Source organism: Microtus ochrogaster, chromosome X (assembly GCF_000317375.1).
Source record: "Microtus ochrogaster isolate Prairie Vole_2 chromosome X, MicOch1.0, whole genome shotgun sequence".
NCBI lineage: Eukaryota > Metazoa > Chordata > Mammalia > Rodentia > Cricetidae > Microtus > Microtus ochrogaster.
Window position 1 is genome coordinate 15,855,689 of NC_022026.1, and position 14,857 is coordinate 15,870,545.

Genomic DNA, 14,857 nt, shown 5'->3' on the forward strand with positions numbered 1-14,857 from the left:
TGTTTCTCAATAGCCCATGAGAGGCACTGGGGTCCCATCTGCAGCTGGCCTACAGTTGGGATTTTGTTGATGTTGTTGCTTAATATATTTTGGTATAAAATACTCTGATCTTCTTTCCCCTCCCCAACTCTTCCTAGATCCTCCCTATCTCTTTACCTACCCAACTTCCAACTTCATGTTCTCATCTACTCCCCTACCTACCTATTGTCTATTTATCATCTATCTATCTCCCAAAACAAAAACAAAACAAAACAAAAATCAAAACAAATAAAGACAGGCTTCTGTTCTTCACCAGATATTTGTTGCAAAGTCACTGGGAGACTATGTCCTGGAAGCAGCCCAGTCATGGTGATGATGGATCACCTTGCAAGGATCCCGCACTGAGCTATTTGCAAGTGATGACGAAGTGTGAAGTTACTGCTTATTTGAGAACTTTCTTTTTCATCCAAAGTTAAATACAAATACTGCTGAAAATGTGACCTTTGATTATTAGAGCTCTACTGACTAAAAGTAAAATTGAATTTTAATTCCTAAATCTCAATGTGTATATAGTACCGTGAGAACATTGAAGATTTTGGCTCCATCCCCCAAAGAGAAATTAGCTATAGAATTACTTGGATTGAAAATAAACATTTTCTTAAAAGACATATTATTTTCAGAGTGCTCTCTCTGTCTCTCTCTCTCTGTCTCTCTCTCTGTCTCTCTCTCTGTCTCTCTGTCTCTCTCTCTGTCTCTCTCTCTGTCTCTCTCTCTCTCTCTGTCTCTCTCTCTCTCTCTCTGTCTCTCTCTGTCTTTCTCTCTCCCTTAAAACTAAAGAAAGTTTCTTTTAAATTTCAGTTTTCCTTGATCGTGAAAATGCCACCAAAATTCTTATCCGTCCAAAAAGATATAATTCAGGGAAACTGGAAGAGTTTGTTCAAGGAAACCTTGAGAGAGAATGTGTAGAAGAAAGGTGTAGCTTTGAAGAAGCGCGAGAAGTTTTTGAAAACACTGAAAAAACTGTGAGTATACCCAAATCATACCAGAGCAATATGTCCCCAAGCAAAATATGGAAACCTTCATTTTAAAAAGGGAGTGGGGAACTTGAAAGATGGCTTAGTGTCCTATTCCAGAGGACATATGTGGGATTCCAAGTGTCCACATGGAAGCTGACAAACATCTCTAACTACAGCTCTGGGAGCTCCAACACCCTCTTCTGGCCTCTGTGAGTATTGCATGCACATAGTGCCTGTATGCAGGAAGCTAGAACACCCATACACATAAAATAAAATGAAAACTATTTTAAACCAATTTTTAAAAAAAGAAAATTGTATTTGAAATCTTAAAATATCAGTACATATTAAATCACAAATGTTATAAAAGAAAATGAATCCACATCAAAAATTCTTTAAACACTATCATTAAGTTGTCCTCTTTTTTTTTTCTTACAGACTGAGTTTTGGAAGCAGTACGTTGGTAAGCAATTCATTTTATTTTATTTCCTAGCTGCTATCTGAGACATTTGAGAATTGTGCTTTTTTTTTCTTTATATAAGTAGAGGTTGTAAAATCTCAGTAACAAACTATAAACATAGAAAGAAAGCAAAACAATTACATCTCAGAGCTGAATGAAAGTTCGCTGTCATTAGTGGAGTTAAAGATGCTGACTACCAATGCTTTCTATGTTAAATCCTAACCATTGGGATGGTCGTCAATGCCTCCATGGCTTGACTGTCTAGCCCTTCCTGTTGCCCTTCTGCCCACCTCTACTACTACTCTCACTCCACAACCCCCCCCCCCGCACATCCTAACAGTGTTCCCATGTTACAAGAGTTAGTTATCTGCTATCCCCGTTTGCTGACTCTTCCCAGCTTCTGCTAGGTTCACTTCCTTACCTTGCCCAAATTCCTCCAACTCAATGAGTTCTCCCTTTATCATATATTAATACTTCAACCTGTTCCCTGGCAGCTCTGCCATTTTAGACACTTGTGTCCTGGTTTTTGGATTTTTTTAAATATTTATTTATTATGTATACAATATATTGTCTACATGTATGCCTGCAGGCCAGAAGAGGGCACCAGACCTCATTACAGATGGTTGTGAGCCCCCATGTGGTTGCTGGGAATTGAACTCAGGACCTTTGGAAGAGCAGGCAATGCTCTTAACCTCTGAGTCATCTCTCCAGCCCTGTTTTTTTTTTTTAACTACAGGTTTGGTACCCCTTATCTAATATACTTGCAAACAAAAGGTCTTTAAATATGTAGTCTGAAGATCATGTCATACAATAATTTTAATAATTTTGTTTATGAAGCAATTTCACAGCATGGGATTTCCCACTCATAGTATCATGTTGGTACCCCAAAAGTTTTAGATTTTGGCATGGTTTGGAATTTGAGCTTTGAAATTGAGGCTACTCAACCTGCAGCATTTTCAACACCAATTTATTGTCCATTTTCCCACCCTATAGAATGCAAGCTTAGTTTTGTTAAGAACTAACCTCACTTACGGATGGGTCTTGACACCTACAGCAGTATCTGCAATGGAGGCAGGCAGTTAATATCTGCCCCACGAACTGACCCAAAGGAAGAAATGTAATGCTTTCACAACAACCAACTTCTTGCATTATATCTTTGTACATTTTTAAATTTTGCCTGCAAATACAAATTTTAAAGAATTTAAATCCAGATGTAGAATTTTGAGGGAACTTTCACAGGTTCACCTCCTTTATGCTATCTGCTTAGACAGAAACAAATGAACTAGGATGCCTATTCATTGAGCTCCACCAACTTAAGGTCCAATTTGATTTTTCTACAGTTCCTTTTGTGGAGGAAAATAGACAGTTCCATACCCTCAGAACTCCTTCTTGTTTCTCCATGCCCCGTTTGAAGTCATGGAAGGAAAGAGATTCACTCTGTCTTTCCTCCTTCTCAAGGATGAATGCTGCCATGCTCTTTTCTTCTGAGTTGCCCCTAAAACTTCATCCAAACTCTATTTACACTGAAGTTAAAACTTTGAAGTTTATGGATCATTTTTCTGTTTTTCTTTTGTTTTGTTTTTTTTAATGCAAACCATGGGCTTGGGGAAGTGATACCTCTGTTAGCGAAGTGCGTTTTGTTGCTTTAATAAACACATAACCAAAATGCCACTCGGGGAAGAAATTAGTTATTTGACTTTCTTTTTTCCCTCACTTTTTATTGATTTTTTTATTGAGCTCTACATTTTTCTCTGCTCCTCTCCCTGCTTCTCCCCTCCTCTTCAACCCTCTCCCAAGATCCCTATGCTCCCAATTTACTCAGGAGATCTTGCCTTTTTCTACTTCCCATGTAGATTAGATCTATGTATGTCTCTCTTAGGGTCCTCGTTGCTGTTTAGGTTCTCTGGGCTTGTGATTTGTGGGCCTGTTATTTGACTTTCATTTACTGGTCAGATTGAGGGAAGTCCGGGAAGGAACTGAAGATGGAGCAATGAAAAGAACTGCTTACTGGCTTGCTCAACTATGTTTCTTACACAACCCGCATGGAGCTGGGCCCTCCCACATCAATCATTAATCATAAAGATGCCCCACACACCTGCCCACAAGCCAGTATGATGGAGGCATTTTCTCAATTGAGATTCTTTTTTCTAAGATGGCACTGCCTTTTGTCAAGTTAACAAACAAACAAACAAACAACAAAATGTTCAGCCAGCATAGATGAAAACCTGAGTTTAATCCTCATCACCAGCCAGTTTTGTTATTTGTATGTATTTGGTATAGTTTCAGGACTTTCCATTTTGTACTAGATAACCAATAAAGAAAGACAATTCTTAGAGCTCTCTCTCTCTCTCTCTCTCTCTCTCTCTCTCTCTCTCTCTCTCTCTTTCTCTCTCTCTCTCTCTCTGCAGTTGCCTGTAAGTCTTTGTCTAGGAGACTTTTTCCCCCTCCCACATTAACATGTCCATTAATACTGCCATTGTCTAGATCTTGTGTATGTAGCCATTTCTAGGAGAGACTATTTCACAGCAGACTTTCTGGTATTCTGGCTCTTACAATCTTTCCTTCTTCTGTGATGCTCACTGAGGCTGTGATACAAATGTATTTACTGGGTCTGCCCTCCCCATGATCCATTGATCTCTGCATTGTGTCCAGTGGTGTTTTCTGTGATTGTCCCCATTTGCTGTACAGAGAGTCTTCTTTGATGAAGGGTGGTAGCCACATTTGCCAGATAGCTACACTAAAGAAAGGATTTAGGATAAAGTTAGAAATTATTCTCGTCCGGCAAAGTAGAAATAGTAGATTCTCTTCTAAGATCTATTAGTTTAATAAACCTGAAATCATACATACAAAGAACAGAAAACACCCTAGTAGGTTGTAGTTAAATATTTTTTCTTGGATATGCATGTATGTATGTATGTATATTTAGCAGTAATAACCAAAAAAAGATTACCAATCACCCAGGATTGACTTCTACATACATACATACATATATACATACATACATACATACATACTTACACACACACACACACACACACCATAGAAGCAAAACTCATATCAGCCTTTACTTTAGCTACACTTGAACTTTTATGATTCCTTCACACTGCCAATTAGCATACAAACCAGTCCCAGCCCCAGCCCCTGCCCTAGCCCCAGCCCCTGCCCTAGTCCCAGCCCCTGTCCCTGCCCTGGCTCCTGCTCCAGTCCCAGCCCCTGACCCAGAGCTAACCCCTGCCCCTGTCCCAGTCCCTGCAAAATATTTTGAAGTTGGGCAATGGCTTTCTCTGTGAGCTAGATGCAATGTTTGCTATACCTTGATCACAAATACCCATGAAACATCAAGGGCATACTTCTCTCTCTACTATTTTCACTACCAAAACCTAAACAACACAAACAAGCACAGAAAAAGAAAAGAAAACATGCCTGTTTTCACATGTAGTTAAGATTCGACAAAACTAGCCTGTGCTACTCAGAAATAGCCTGGGCCCGGGATCCTTATTGCTGTGTCATTCTCTAACATGGCCTCATCAGAAAAAGAGCCTGAGAAAACTAGCGTCTGTCAGGCACCTTATAGAGTACAGCTCACAGAAGCAGTCTACAGAATGCCTAGCACATTTAACCCTCACACGTTCCCACGTGTGAAGCACTGTGAATTCTGCTTCACAGAGAAGGAAACAGGCATAGAAGGGGTAAGGGATTTGCCTTGGGTTACCCAGCTGGAGAGTCACAAGACCTGGAAGAAAATTCAAGTTCTCTTCCCAACCCCTTTCTTTCAGTACAACACCTCACGACATTGGAATCTGAATGTTCATTAAATGAATATTAATTGATATTAATGTTAATATTAATGTTCGTTAAATGAATATTCATTAAATAGGAGCCTAATAGTCTGTTGTTGCTGTTGCTTCTGTTGTTGTTGCTGCTGCTGCTGTTGTTGTGGGTTTATTTCTTTTCATTTGATGTACATAAGTATTTTGTTTGTATGTATGTATTGTACCATGTGTGTGCCTGGTAACCACAGAGGCAAGAAAAGTGGCATCAGATTCCCCTGGAACTGGAGTTATAAACTGTAATAAACAACCATGTGTGTGGTGGGAACTGAACCCAAGTCCTCTGAAGAAGCAGCAAGTGTCCTTAACCACTGAGCAACCTCTCCAGCTCCAAAACCCAGCAGAATTAAAAGAGAATCTCACATGTCTTGTCTTGTCTTGTCTCCTGTTGTCTTTGACCCCTACTAACTATGGTTTTTTTCCTGGTCTATAGTACACAAAGATAGGAACCCAAAGGAGGACTAAATGCAAAATATAATGACACTCATTTTGAAGATATGTCTCAGCAAATGAGTTTCCTGTGTGGCTGGCTGCAAGCCCAGACCCTTCCACTGAAACACCCTAAATAATTCAGATTCATTGGTCTATAATATAAAGTGCAAATGTAGCTCGTTTTTAGACCAGTTCTGAACATCAATAATAATAAACCAGAGATAATGTATTTTGTTTTCATAGAATTGGAACAAATTGCAGTATCTGTGCAAAAGCACATTGGATCAAGGGGCAGAAAGGGCAAGGTCTAATTTTTACAGCAATCCAATTTTCCAGAGAGTTTATTTCTGAAACGGATTCTATTCCCTTAGTCAACAGAACATAGTCAATAGACACATGCTACCATCAGACAGTAGGGAAAGAATATGAGAACCTACACAATTATATACCCAGGAGTTTGGCTATATATAAGAATGACTAATAACTGGAAATTTCTCTTTGATTCCTCCTTTTTATCTCTCTTTGATCCTTGATACCATTTTATCTCATTGTTTCCTTCTCATATGTGGAGTCCTACAAGCCTAGTTAGCAATTTTTCTATAGCTCAAAATGCATAACTCTCTCCTTCTGGTTGGATTCACCCTCTCCCTGTGAAGCTTTCTTAATAGTATGAATGGAGGCCAAACACTAAGAAAGAAGACTCAAAGGTTTCCTTCTGCTCCCCTCTTGCCTATTCCTTCTTCCTGTTTTTTGTTTGTTTTGCTATCATTGTCTTCAAAGACCATAAATGTAGAAACTTCAGAAAACAGAATGGAGACAGCAAATCCATTCATAAAGCAAACCCAACAGTACTTTTAAGTTTCTGATGATGCGCTGACCATGGTTGTCCACTCGGAACCTAACTGGTAGGCAGACAACTATCTTTAAGCTTCTGGCACCTTCCCTTTTCTCACAGACTCTTGCTTCATATGATAGGTAAGTTGATACATTTGCCCTGTACATGCGCTGCCAGTTCCTTGTGTGAAAACATCTTTATTATCTAACACAGCTTGCTCTGCAATACCTGCATTAAAATGTCCTCATATGAAATATAAATAGTAATTATTGAAGTGGATGAGTTTGATTGACTTGCGGTTAACCTGTTTCCATTCCATAAAGAAACATGAACAACCTCTCTTGTTGTCTGCTCATATAGTAATTTCCATGCAAACATATCTCCCCTCTTCCTTCGGATTGAATAAACTGTATGTGTCTTCCTATGTGCAACTTTCAGGATAGCATTGGCCTTTGCTTCAGTAAATTTTAGAAGCTCAGAAAAACAAGCGCATCACTTGCCCATATGCAGTTAGCTTGCAGCACAGTGGTTCTTCTCTGACCCTAAAATCAGACATCTATTCAGGGGAGGACTGGGCATTCTAAGCAATTTATCTGATAATTCCATTTTCTAACCTGTCTTAAAGATGGAGATCAGTGTGAGTCAAATCCTTGTTTAAATGGTGGAAAATGCAAGGATGATATTAATTCCTATGAATGTTGGTGCCAAGCTGGATTTGAAGGAAGGAACTGTGAATTAGGTAAGTAACATTTTTATTATTCATGGTTCAAAGTTTCCTTCTTAAACCAGATGAAACAGGAAATTGAAATATTTATGCACCACGCATTTCTCCTAAAACAAACTTTCAAGGCTTATAAGCATTCATGTTGTCTGTAGTCAGTTCTCAGGGTATGAAGTCAGTCTAGTATTGAGTGGTAATGTTCCATTCCCTTTACTTATTAATCCTTAATACAGTCATATGTGCTCAGTACCATTATTATCCCCGTTTGAGGAACATTAGAAGACGACAGCACAAACAGAAGAGGTATAAATGGTTGAGCCAGGAAATGAACTTCAGCTGAACTGTGCACAAAACTGCATCTATAAAATAATTTGAACTTGTGGCTGAGTCGCTTTTGATCTAGGCTGTGGAAGTAGATAGTCTATATAGATCTCGGCATGACAGGTCCCAATGTAATAGGAATTCCTCCAGATGGACAAAACATTTTATATGTTAAATTTCTTATAAAAATCAGAGATTGTTCCTCAATTCAACAGTATTGATTATATCAAAGAGTAACAGGGAAAAAGTAACTTGCAAATGTAAGGTTTTGTTTACCTTTTCATTGCCTAGAATCTTTTTTTTTTGAGATATTTGTGATTTGAGCAGTAAACCCCAAAGTCCTTTACCTGCTGATTACTCTGAATGCAGTATTTCAGACATTGTGACTGAGAAAAAAAGCACATGGTGCCAAGCAAAGACTTTGTTCTCTGAAACTCTAGGAGAATAGATGTGCAATCTGAGGGAAGGAATTTAACAGCACAGGTTTCATGGCTAAGGATAAAGGGTAGAAAAGTATCAGGACACTCTTAAGGCTATATAGCCATCTCTCTGACAGATGAACAAGGCAGGAGGTGAAATGAAAGGCGGCAGCTGCACTTGTCCTATTGAGAAAGGGGATAAAAGTCCCTGGAAGATTGTTCAGGACCACGGGAAAGTTCATTGATCATCTTCCTTTGAGATCTGAAAGATCTCAGAATGAAAAGAAAAGTTGAAAGGACAAAGGAATTTAAAAAGAAAGAATGAATGCACGCGGGGGAACTAAAATGCTCAGGCTGGACTTCCATTTGTTTAGCATCTCTGGTGTAGCAATAAACCACAGCTTGGGTTTCCCCTCCTGGGGCTTTGTTAATTGGCTCAAGATCTCTAAAGTGCCATTTGTTCTGAAAGATTATAATTTCAAATTCAGACTTACTTAGTGAAATTTAGTCCTCCTATGCCAGGTATATACGGGAATACTCTGAGTAGTTACTCATTATTGCCTCACATGATGAAACTATTGGAGTGAAGGGAATAGATAACTCAGTCCGTTATAATTGAAGGACACAGTGTAGTAGATGATCATTGCAAGCATAAAGGTTGGGATGGAGAGATGATTCAACAGTTAAGAGCGTTGGCTGCTCTTCTAGAGGACCTGTTCAATTTCCAGAGCCTACATGGTGTCTCACAACTAGCTGTACTTCTTCAGCATCCGCAGGCTCAGATATGCACGGGGTACATAAATTTATATGCATATAAAACTTACCCATGCATATAAAAATATAGTGATGAAATAATTGTAAAGCCATGTCTATCTACTTTGATATAGTTATTTTTATTTTATGCTTAAGAATGTTTTTTCAGCATGAATAACTGGGTACCATGTCCATGCAATGCCCAAAGAAGCCAGAAGGTGGCAGAGGATCCTCTGGAAGAGGAGTTAAAAGTGGCTGTGAGCATCCACGTGGGTTTTAGAAACCTAACTTGGTTCCCCGGGAAAAGCAGCAAATGCTCTTAACCAGTGAGCCAGCTCTCCGGTTATCTATCTCTTTTTAAAACAGACAGTTTAAAAGGAGGACGAGAACAGCCTCGAGAAATACGAACATAAGTTCAAAAATGATCTAACAATACGAAAGAGGTTACGGTCCATAGAGAAAAAGTGCTGGCAACATCTCAATGCCCCTTGGTTCCCACGTTTCTGTTTGGCCAGGGCTCTGTAGCTGTACTACAGCCACCGCCGCACTTAGCCTCTGGGGTATATTGATCAGATCCAACCAATTCGATAAAGGGTTTAAAAAAAAAAATTAGCTCAGCTGATTCAGAAACAAAATGGGAATTCTGTCAGAATGCTCTTCATCACAGACACTAGAGGAGAGCAGCAACAAAGTATATACAAACTCCCACTTAAGTTTCTCGCCTCGAGATGACTGAACACGCCCCTGAGAAGTCATGAGGCCGCACAGCAGCCTGGTGTGTGGGCCCGTGCCTCACCCTGCCTAGGAAATGCCTGGATTTCCACTAGTGTGGCTTTTTGATTTCTCCCCCACCACAACCTCTGTTTATCAAAGCTCTTAGTCAGGGGAGTGGGGAGCAAACATTTGGGGCATGCCTTCTAGTCAGAAAAAAAAAAAAAAAACAAGAATTAATTGGCTACTGGCTCCCTTTGGCTAGAATAAATATCTCCGGATTTCCTCTGCTGCAGAAGAAATCCAAATACCCATTATCAGGAAGATCAAGGTCTTTGAGACTCTAGCCACCCTTTCCTCCTAAAGAACACGAGAAACATTTCCAGACAGAAAAACAGAGTGGGAAGAAAAAATTACAAACAAAAGAATATTCTCTGAGGTTGTTTTTATGGTTTTTTGGGGTTTGTTTGTTTTTGGCTTTGTTCTAATTTTTGCAGGACACCACAGACCCAACTTTCTCATTTACTATGTTTTTTTTTTAATAAGAAAAATGTTTTGTTTAGCTGAATAGCATCATGTTTTCTGGCAAACCTATTCAACAGAACAAAATTTTGTTAAGGCTCTGGCGGGCAACCTGATGCTGTCAAAACCAAGGAAAATCCAATACCCAACCTAGTGTTTGCCGTCTAAGTGCTCAGTAGCTGACGAATGAGCTCCATGCTCTTTCCCAGGTCTCGCTCTATTGACCTCTCCCCTGGAATGTCTTGTGCTATAATTCTATTTCTAGAATCCTGAGCCTTTGGCTGCAGGCAAAAAACCGTTGATGCTACAGCAACACATCCCCCTATGTGCACCAACCAGGCCAGGGATCAAGAGCAGCACCAACCAGGCCAGGGATCAAGAGCAGCAGCAACACACTGAGCCAGAAAGGGCAATGGCAAATAAGGAAATGATTGAGAGGTCTGGTTGCTTAACCAAGGACACAGAAGCAGAATGGAGAAATCACACCAAGTTTACTCATTACCGTCACACTTGCCCTGGACGCAACTAGTCTGTTCTCACCACCCACCTCTGTTACCTTATCACAATCTCCTATTGATGGAACATTCTCTACAAGTGGTATTTGATTTTGGCTGAACACTTTAGTATTGCTTTGTAGCAATGATATGATAGCTAGGAACAGGAAAAGAGCCAGAGATACTATCAACATTCATGAGGGAAAAGGTCCTAAAAACTAACTAAATGCAAAAGACCAGATGCCATTTTTTTTTATCATGCACTTAGTGGATTATTGGTAGCAAAAACGAAATCTCAGGTTGGTTCCTCTATTCCCTTCCCAATAACAGTTTATCTTCCTCTCCTGATTTACTGGGCTACCAGTAAGCACTATGAGCTATTTATCAGATGAACTTTAAACAATTAAAATAAATAAACATATGGAAATGGTGCTGAATATGGAAACAATATGTAAATACCAGTTGTGTTTATACCAGAATAAACAGAAAACAAGTTGTGGAACAGAGTGAAAATGAAGTGCTTAGTAATAAAAAAAAGATGTACAAATACTCTAAAACACTCCGGCTTCTGTGGATCACACACACACACACACACACACACACGCACATTAGTAGTTTTAAAAAATAATAGAATAGATAGATAAAATTGTATTAATACAATGGCCTATTACACAGAAATATAAAGGAAGTATTGCTATACAAAAGCTTATAGATGAATCACACAAATACATTGCTAAAAGAGAAGAATATATATGTTGTTTACATGAAGTTCATGAACTACCAAAGCTATTTACCATGTTTGAAGCCCAGGCAGTGACAGAGTCTGTAAAAGAGGAAGGATAGTATGATTGGGAGGGAACATTAAGGGACTTGTGTGGGTTGATAACACCTTATGCATTAACCTGTGCGGCATTTGAACCAGTGTTATATGTAAATAAATAAGCGTCTAGTCGTAGCTCATGATTCAGCCAAAGTACAATATCAAATTATTTGATCATATGCAGAATCAAAATATTGCCAACCATCTTCATGAATTACCGAGAGAGTTATTTTACCTCATTTTCTACTCTTAGCTCAAGGCTTCCAGATTGTTTCAACTAATGTTTAACATACACGTGAGCCAATAGTTCTGTGTATTTTTAAAATATATGTCAGACAAGACATTAGATTTTTTTTCTTTTCTTTTAGATGCAACATGTAACATTAAAAATGGCAGGTGCACGCAGTTTTGTAAAAATGGTGCTGATAACAAGGTAATTTGTTCCTGCACTGAGGGATACCAACTTGCAGAAGACCAGAAGTCTTGTGAACCAGCAGGTCAAAATCTAAATAAGTTGTTTAACAAAAATCTGTGTTTGAATCGTTAACACTTAAACTATCTTATTTTAGACTTGTAAAAGGATGTATTTATTTTTATTTTAAATATATATGAGTATCTTTTGTGCATGTATGCATTATACAAGTGTGCAGTTCCCACGGAAGTAAGAAGAGGGCATCAGATCCCCTGAAGTGGAGTTATGGAGGCTGAGTGGGTTAACACGTAGGTGCTTCACTAACCCTCTATAACTCTAGTTATAACCCAGGTTCAGGCCCTCTGCCGAAGCAGTGCTCCTAACCACCAAAAAAATCTCTTCAGCCTCCCTAATACCTTATTTCAATACTTACTTGTATCTACTCCTTTTTGAAACTGAACAAAAGATTAGTAGCTTGAAATGAACAAATTAATTTTCCAAATGGCACCATCACTTAAGTTCAATAATTATGTACAGCCTGAACTCTTTTCTGAAACCATGTTTTTTTCTCTGATTTCTGTATCACAAAGAAATTGACATGTGTGACATCTATGTGCAATATTTGAGATTGAGCAGATCTAACTAAGAATATACTACCATAGCATAAAAGTCATATAAATACTTGGCTGGTTAGTAAATTTCTAATGAAAAGATGCTAAGTGTTAAGTCTACGTCTGTTGGAGGCCTAGTTAGTTCCATCTATTAAAATTACTTCCTGACTTGAGTCATCAACTGGGGTTCTATACTTTCGGTCAGACTGGATCTAGCAATAGTTTATGCTCTCCTAGCCCGAGCCACACAAGCCTTTACAGTAAGGGGCAAAGTAATGTTTTATAGTTGTGTGAGCAGGCCACCATGTTGACAGATAATTGTTGTGTTTCAAACAGCTCCACATTCATTGGTCACCTCTGAAGCCATAATTTTGATTTGGGGAGGAGGGAGACAAGCTTTAAAGACTAAAAGAAGGAAAGCAAAATGCTTGGTGTGCACACATGAGGACCTGGGTTCAGATTCCCAGTGCAGAAAAGCCAGGCAGTGTAAATCCATGACCCCAGCACTGAAGGGAAAGATAGGACCAGTCAGAAATAGTGAGCTCCAGGTTTGGTGAGAGGCCTGGTCTCCAAAAGTAATTTATAAAGCAGAGAAATAAATGAGGACACTTGATGTCCACCTCTGATTTCCACACCTGAAGGCTTGGGCACTCATACCCACACACATATACCACACCCACAAATGAAAAAAAGAAGAACAATTTTGAAGCAAGCCAGGTACAGTTTCTCTTGCATTTCCAAGGCAAGATCTTTTATTAAATTGGTACGTTAAATTATGAACCATTCCTCTATAGCTGTGGGCTTGATACCTATCTCAGCAATGTACCAGGCAGAGGAAATTAAAGACAGGCCCAGCATACAAGAGTGTGTCTGCTGCAAGCAAAGGGGAGAGTCTCAGATGCTTCACCTTCTGCCTGCTTCTTCACATACATTGCCTTATGCACAGCTTGCCTTAGGAGACGTGTGTGGGTGTGTGTGTGCATGTATGTGCGCGTGCAATTAACATTAAAAAGGCTAACTTCCAATGAAGGCAGCTGGCACTGAAGCTTAGCCCTTAGAAGCCTTTCTATGTTCTAAGAGAGGAAAATTAAGATTGAAAAGCACCTCCAACTATTAAGAGTTCCATTTGAATGTAGCCTTACTTTAGCAGCGTAAGTAGGCCAACCCTAAAATAAGCCGCTCTGCCTTTTCAAAGATAACAGTCCTTTTTCTCAAGACATTGTTGATCCTGTATATTTATGCATACGTATTTTAAACTAATTTTCTATTTTTTCAACCACAAACTGTCTTCATGATACTTAACCATAGCTAATTGCTATAGAAATAGCTGGTATAAGAGATGTAACTGGAATGAGAGGAAAACATGAAAATGAAGTGTGAGGTGACTTTGTTTGACTAAAAAATTGCCATTCCCAGTGTATCAGCAGCTGATTTGTTGGGAAATAAATGAAAGCAGGGGGAGGGGGAAAAGATAGTCAGATCCAAGTAAATACAGCTTTGGTTATCATATTTGTAACCTATACCCATTTGGTAAATTTTCGACAAACACAATTGAATCACAATGAGCTCTCTTCAAAAATTCCATGTTGGAATCTCTGCTGCATTAATGGTCTACAAAAGAAAGCCTGTTAATAGCAATCAGTAGAAGCCCCTTTTACCTTATCCTAAAAGGAAAGTTACACAGAATTCCTTCCGGATTTCCATTAGAGGACAGTAAGACTTTAAGAAGCTCGGGAGACAGTAGTAAGATTTGATTTCAGAACACCTATTTTATTTCCATAAAGATGGTGGATTCCAGAGCCAAATGCTCTCACCCATGGAAGTTTTAAAGGCTTTGTATAAAAATAATACGGTCAGCCTTTTAGTTTCTTTCAGCGTTGATGGGCCTACTTCTCCAAAGTGACAGCAATGAATGAGCTTCCTTCTCAATGTTTGTAATGCAGTTCCATTTCCTACTGTGAAATATCAGAATAATGTTCTTTTTTTTTTCTATTTCTGTAGTTCCATTTCCATGTGGAAGAGTTTCTGTTTCATACGGTTCTAAGCTCACCCGTGTAGAGACTACTTTTTCTGATATGGGCTATGGAAACTCTACTGAAGCTGACTTCTTTCTGGATGACTTCATTAACAGCACCATTCTGGATAACGTCACTGAAAATAGTGAACCACTTGATGACTTCCGTCGAGTTGTTGGTGGAGAAAACACCAAACCAGGTCAAATCCCTTGGCAGGTACTCTCTATTGACAGTGCGTTTAAAAGCTCGAGCTCAGATGACAAGAGAGAGGCCAGATGAGGAATGGTGCTAGGACATTAGAAAGACCTGTGGGGATTGTGAGATGTATTTAGGCAGATTTCACCACTCAGCAAAAGAAAAACCCCTATAGGTAAGCATCTGGTGGAAGGCATGTCCTGGGATGGCTACCAGACAGGGTCAAAAGGAATTCAGTACCAAACAAATAGTACAGTAGGATTCTGAAAACTGCTCAGCAATAGCAATGCTTACAAATGAGCGCTCTCTCTCTC

At 39.2% G+C, this 14,857-nt stretch overlaps 1 protein-coding gene across 1 annotated transcript in view; it reads left to right on the forward strand.

Moving 5' to 3' along the window:
• The window catches only part of F9 (coagulation factor IX), a 28,127-nt gene that overhangs the window by 4,141 nt on the left and 9,129 nt on the right, over positions 1–14,857 (forward strand). The window contains exons 2-6 of the mRNA XM_005358510.1: positions 838–1,001; positions 1,431–1,455; positions 7,175–7,288; positions 11,679–11,807; positions 14,335–14,564. Coding sequence (XP_005358567.1) covers positions 838–1,001; positions 1,431–1,455; positions 7,175–7,288; positions 11,679–11,807; positions 14,335–14,564 — 662 coding nt within the window. The remainder of the gene's footprint in view (positions 1–837; positions 1,002–1,430; positions 1,456–7,174; positions 7,289–11,678; positions 11,808–14,334; positions 14,565–14,857) is intronic.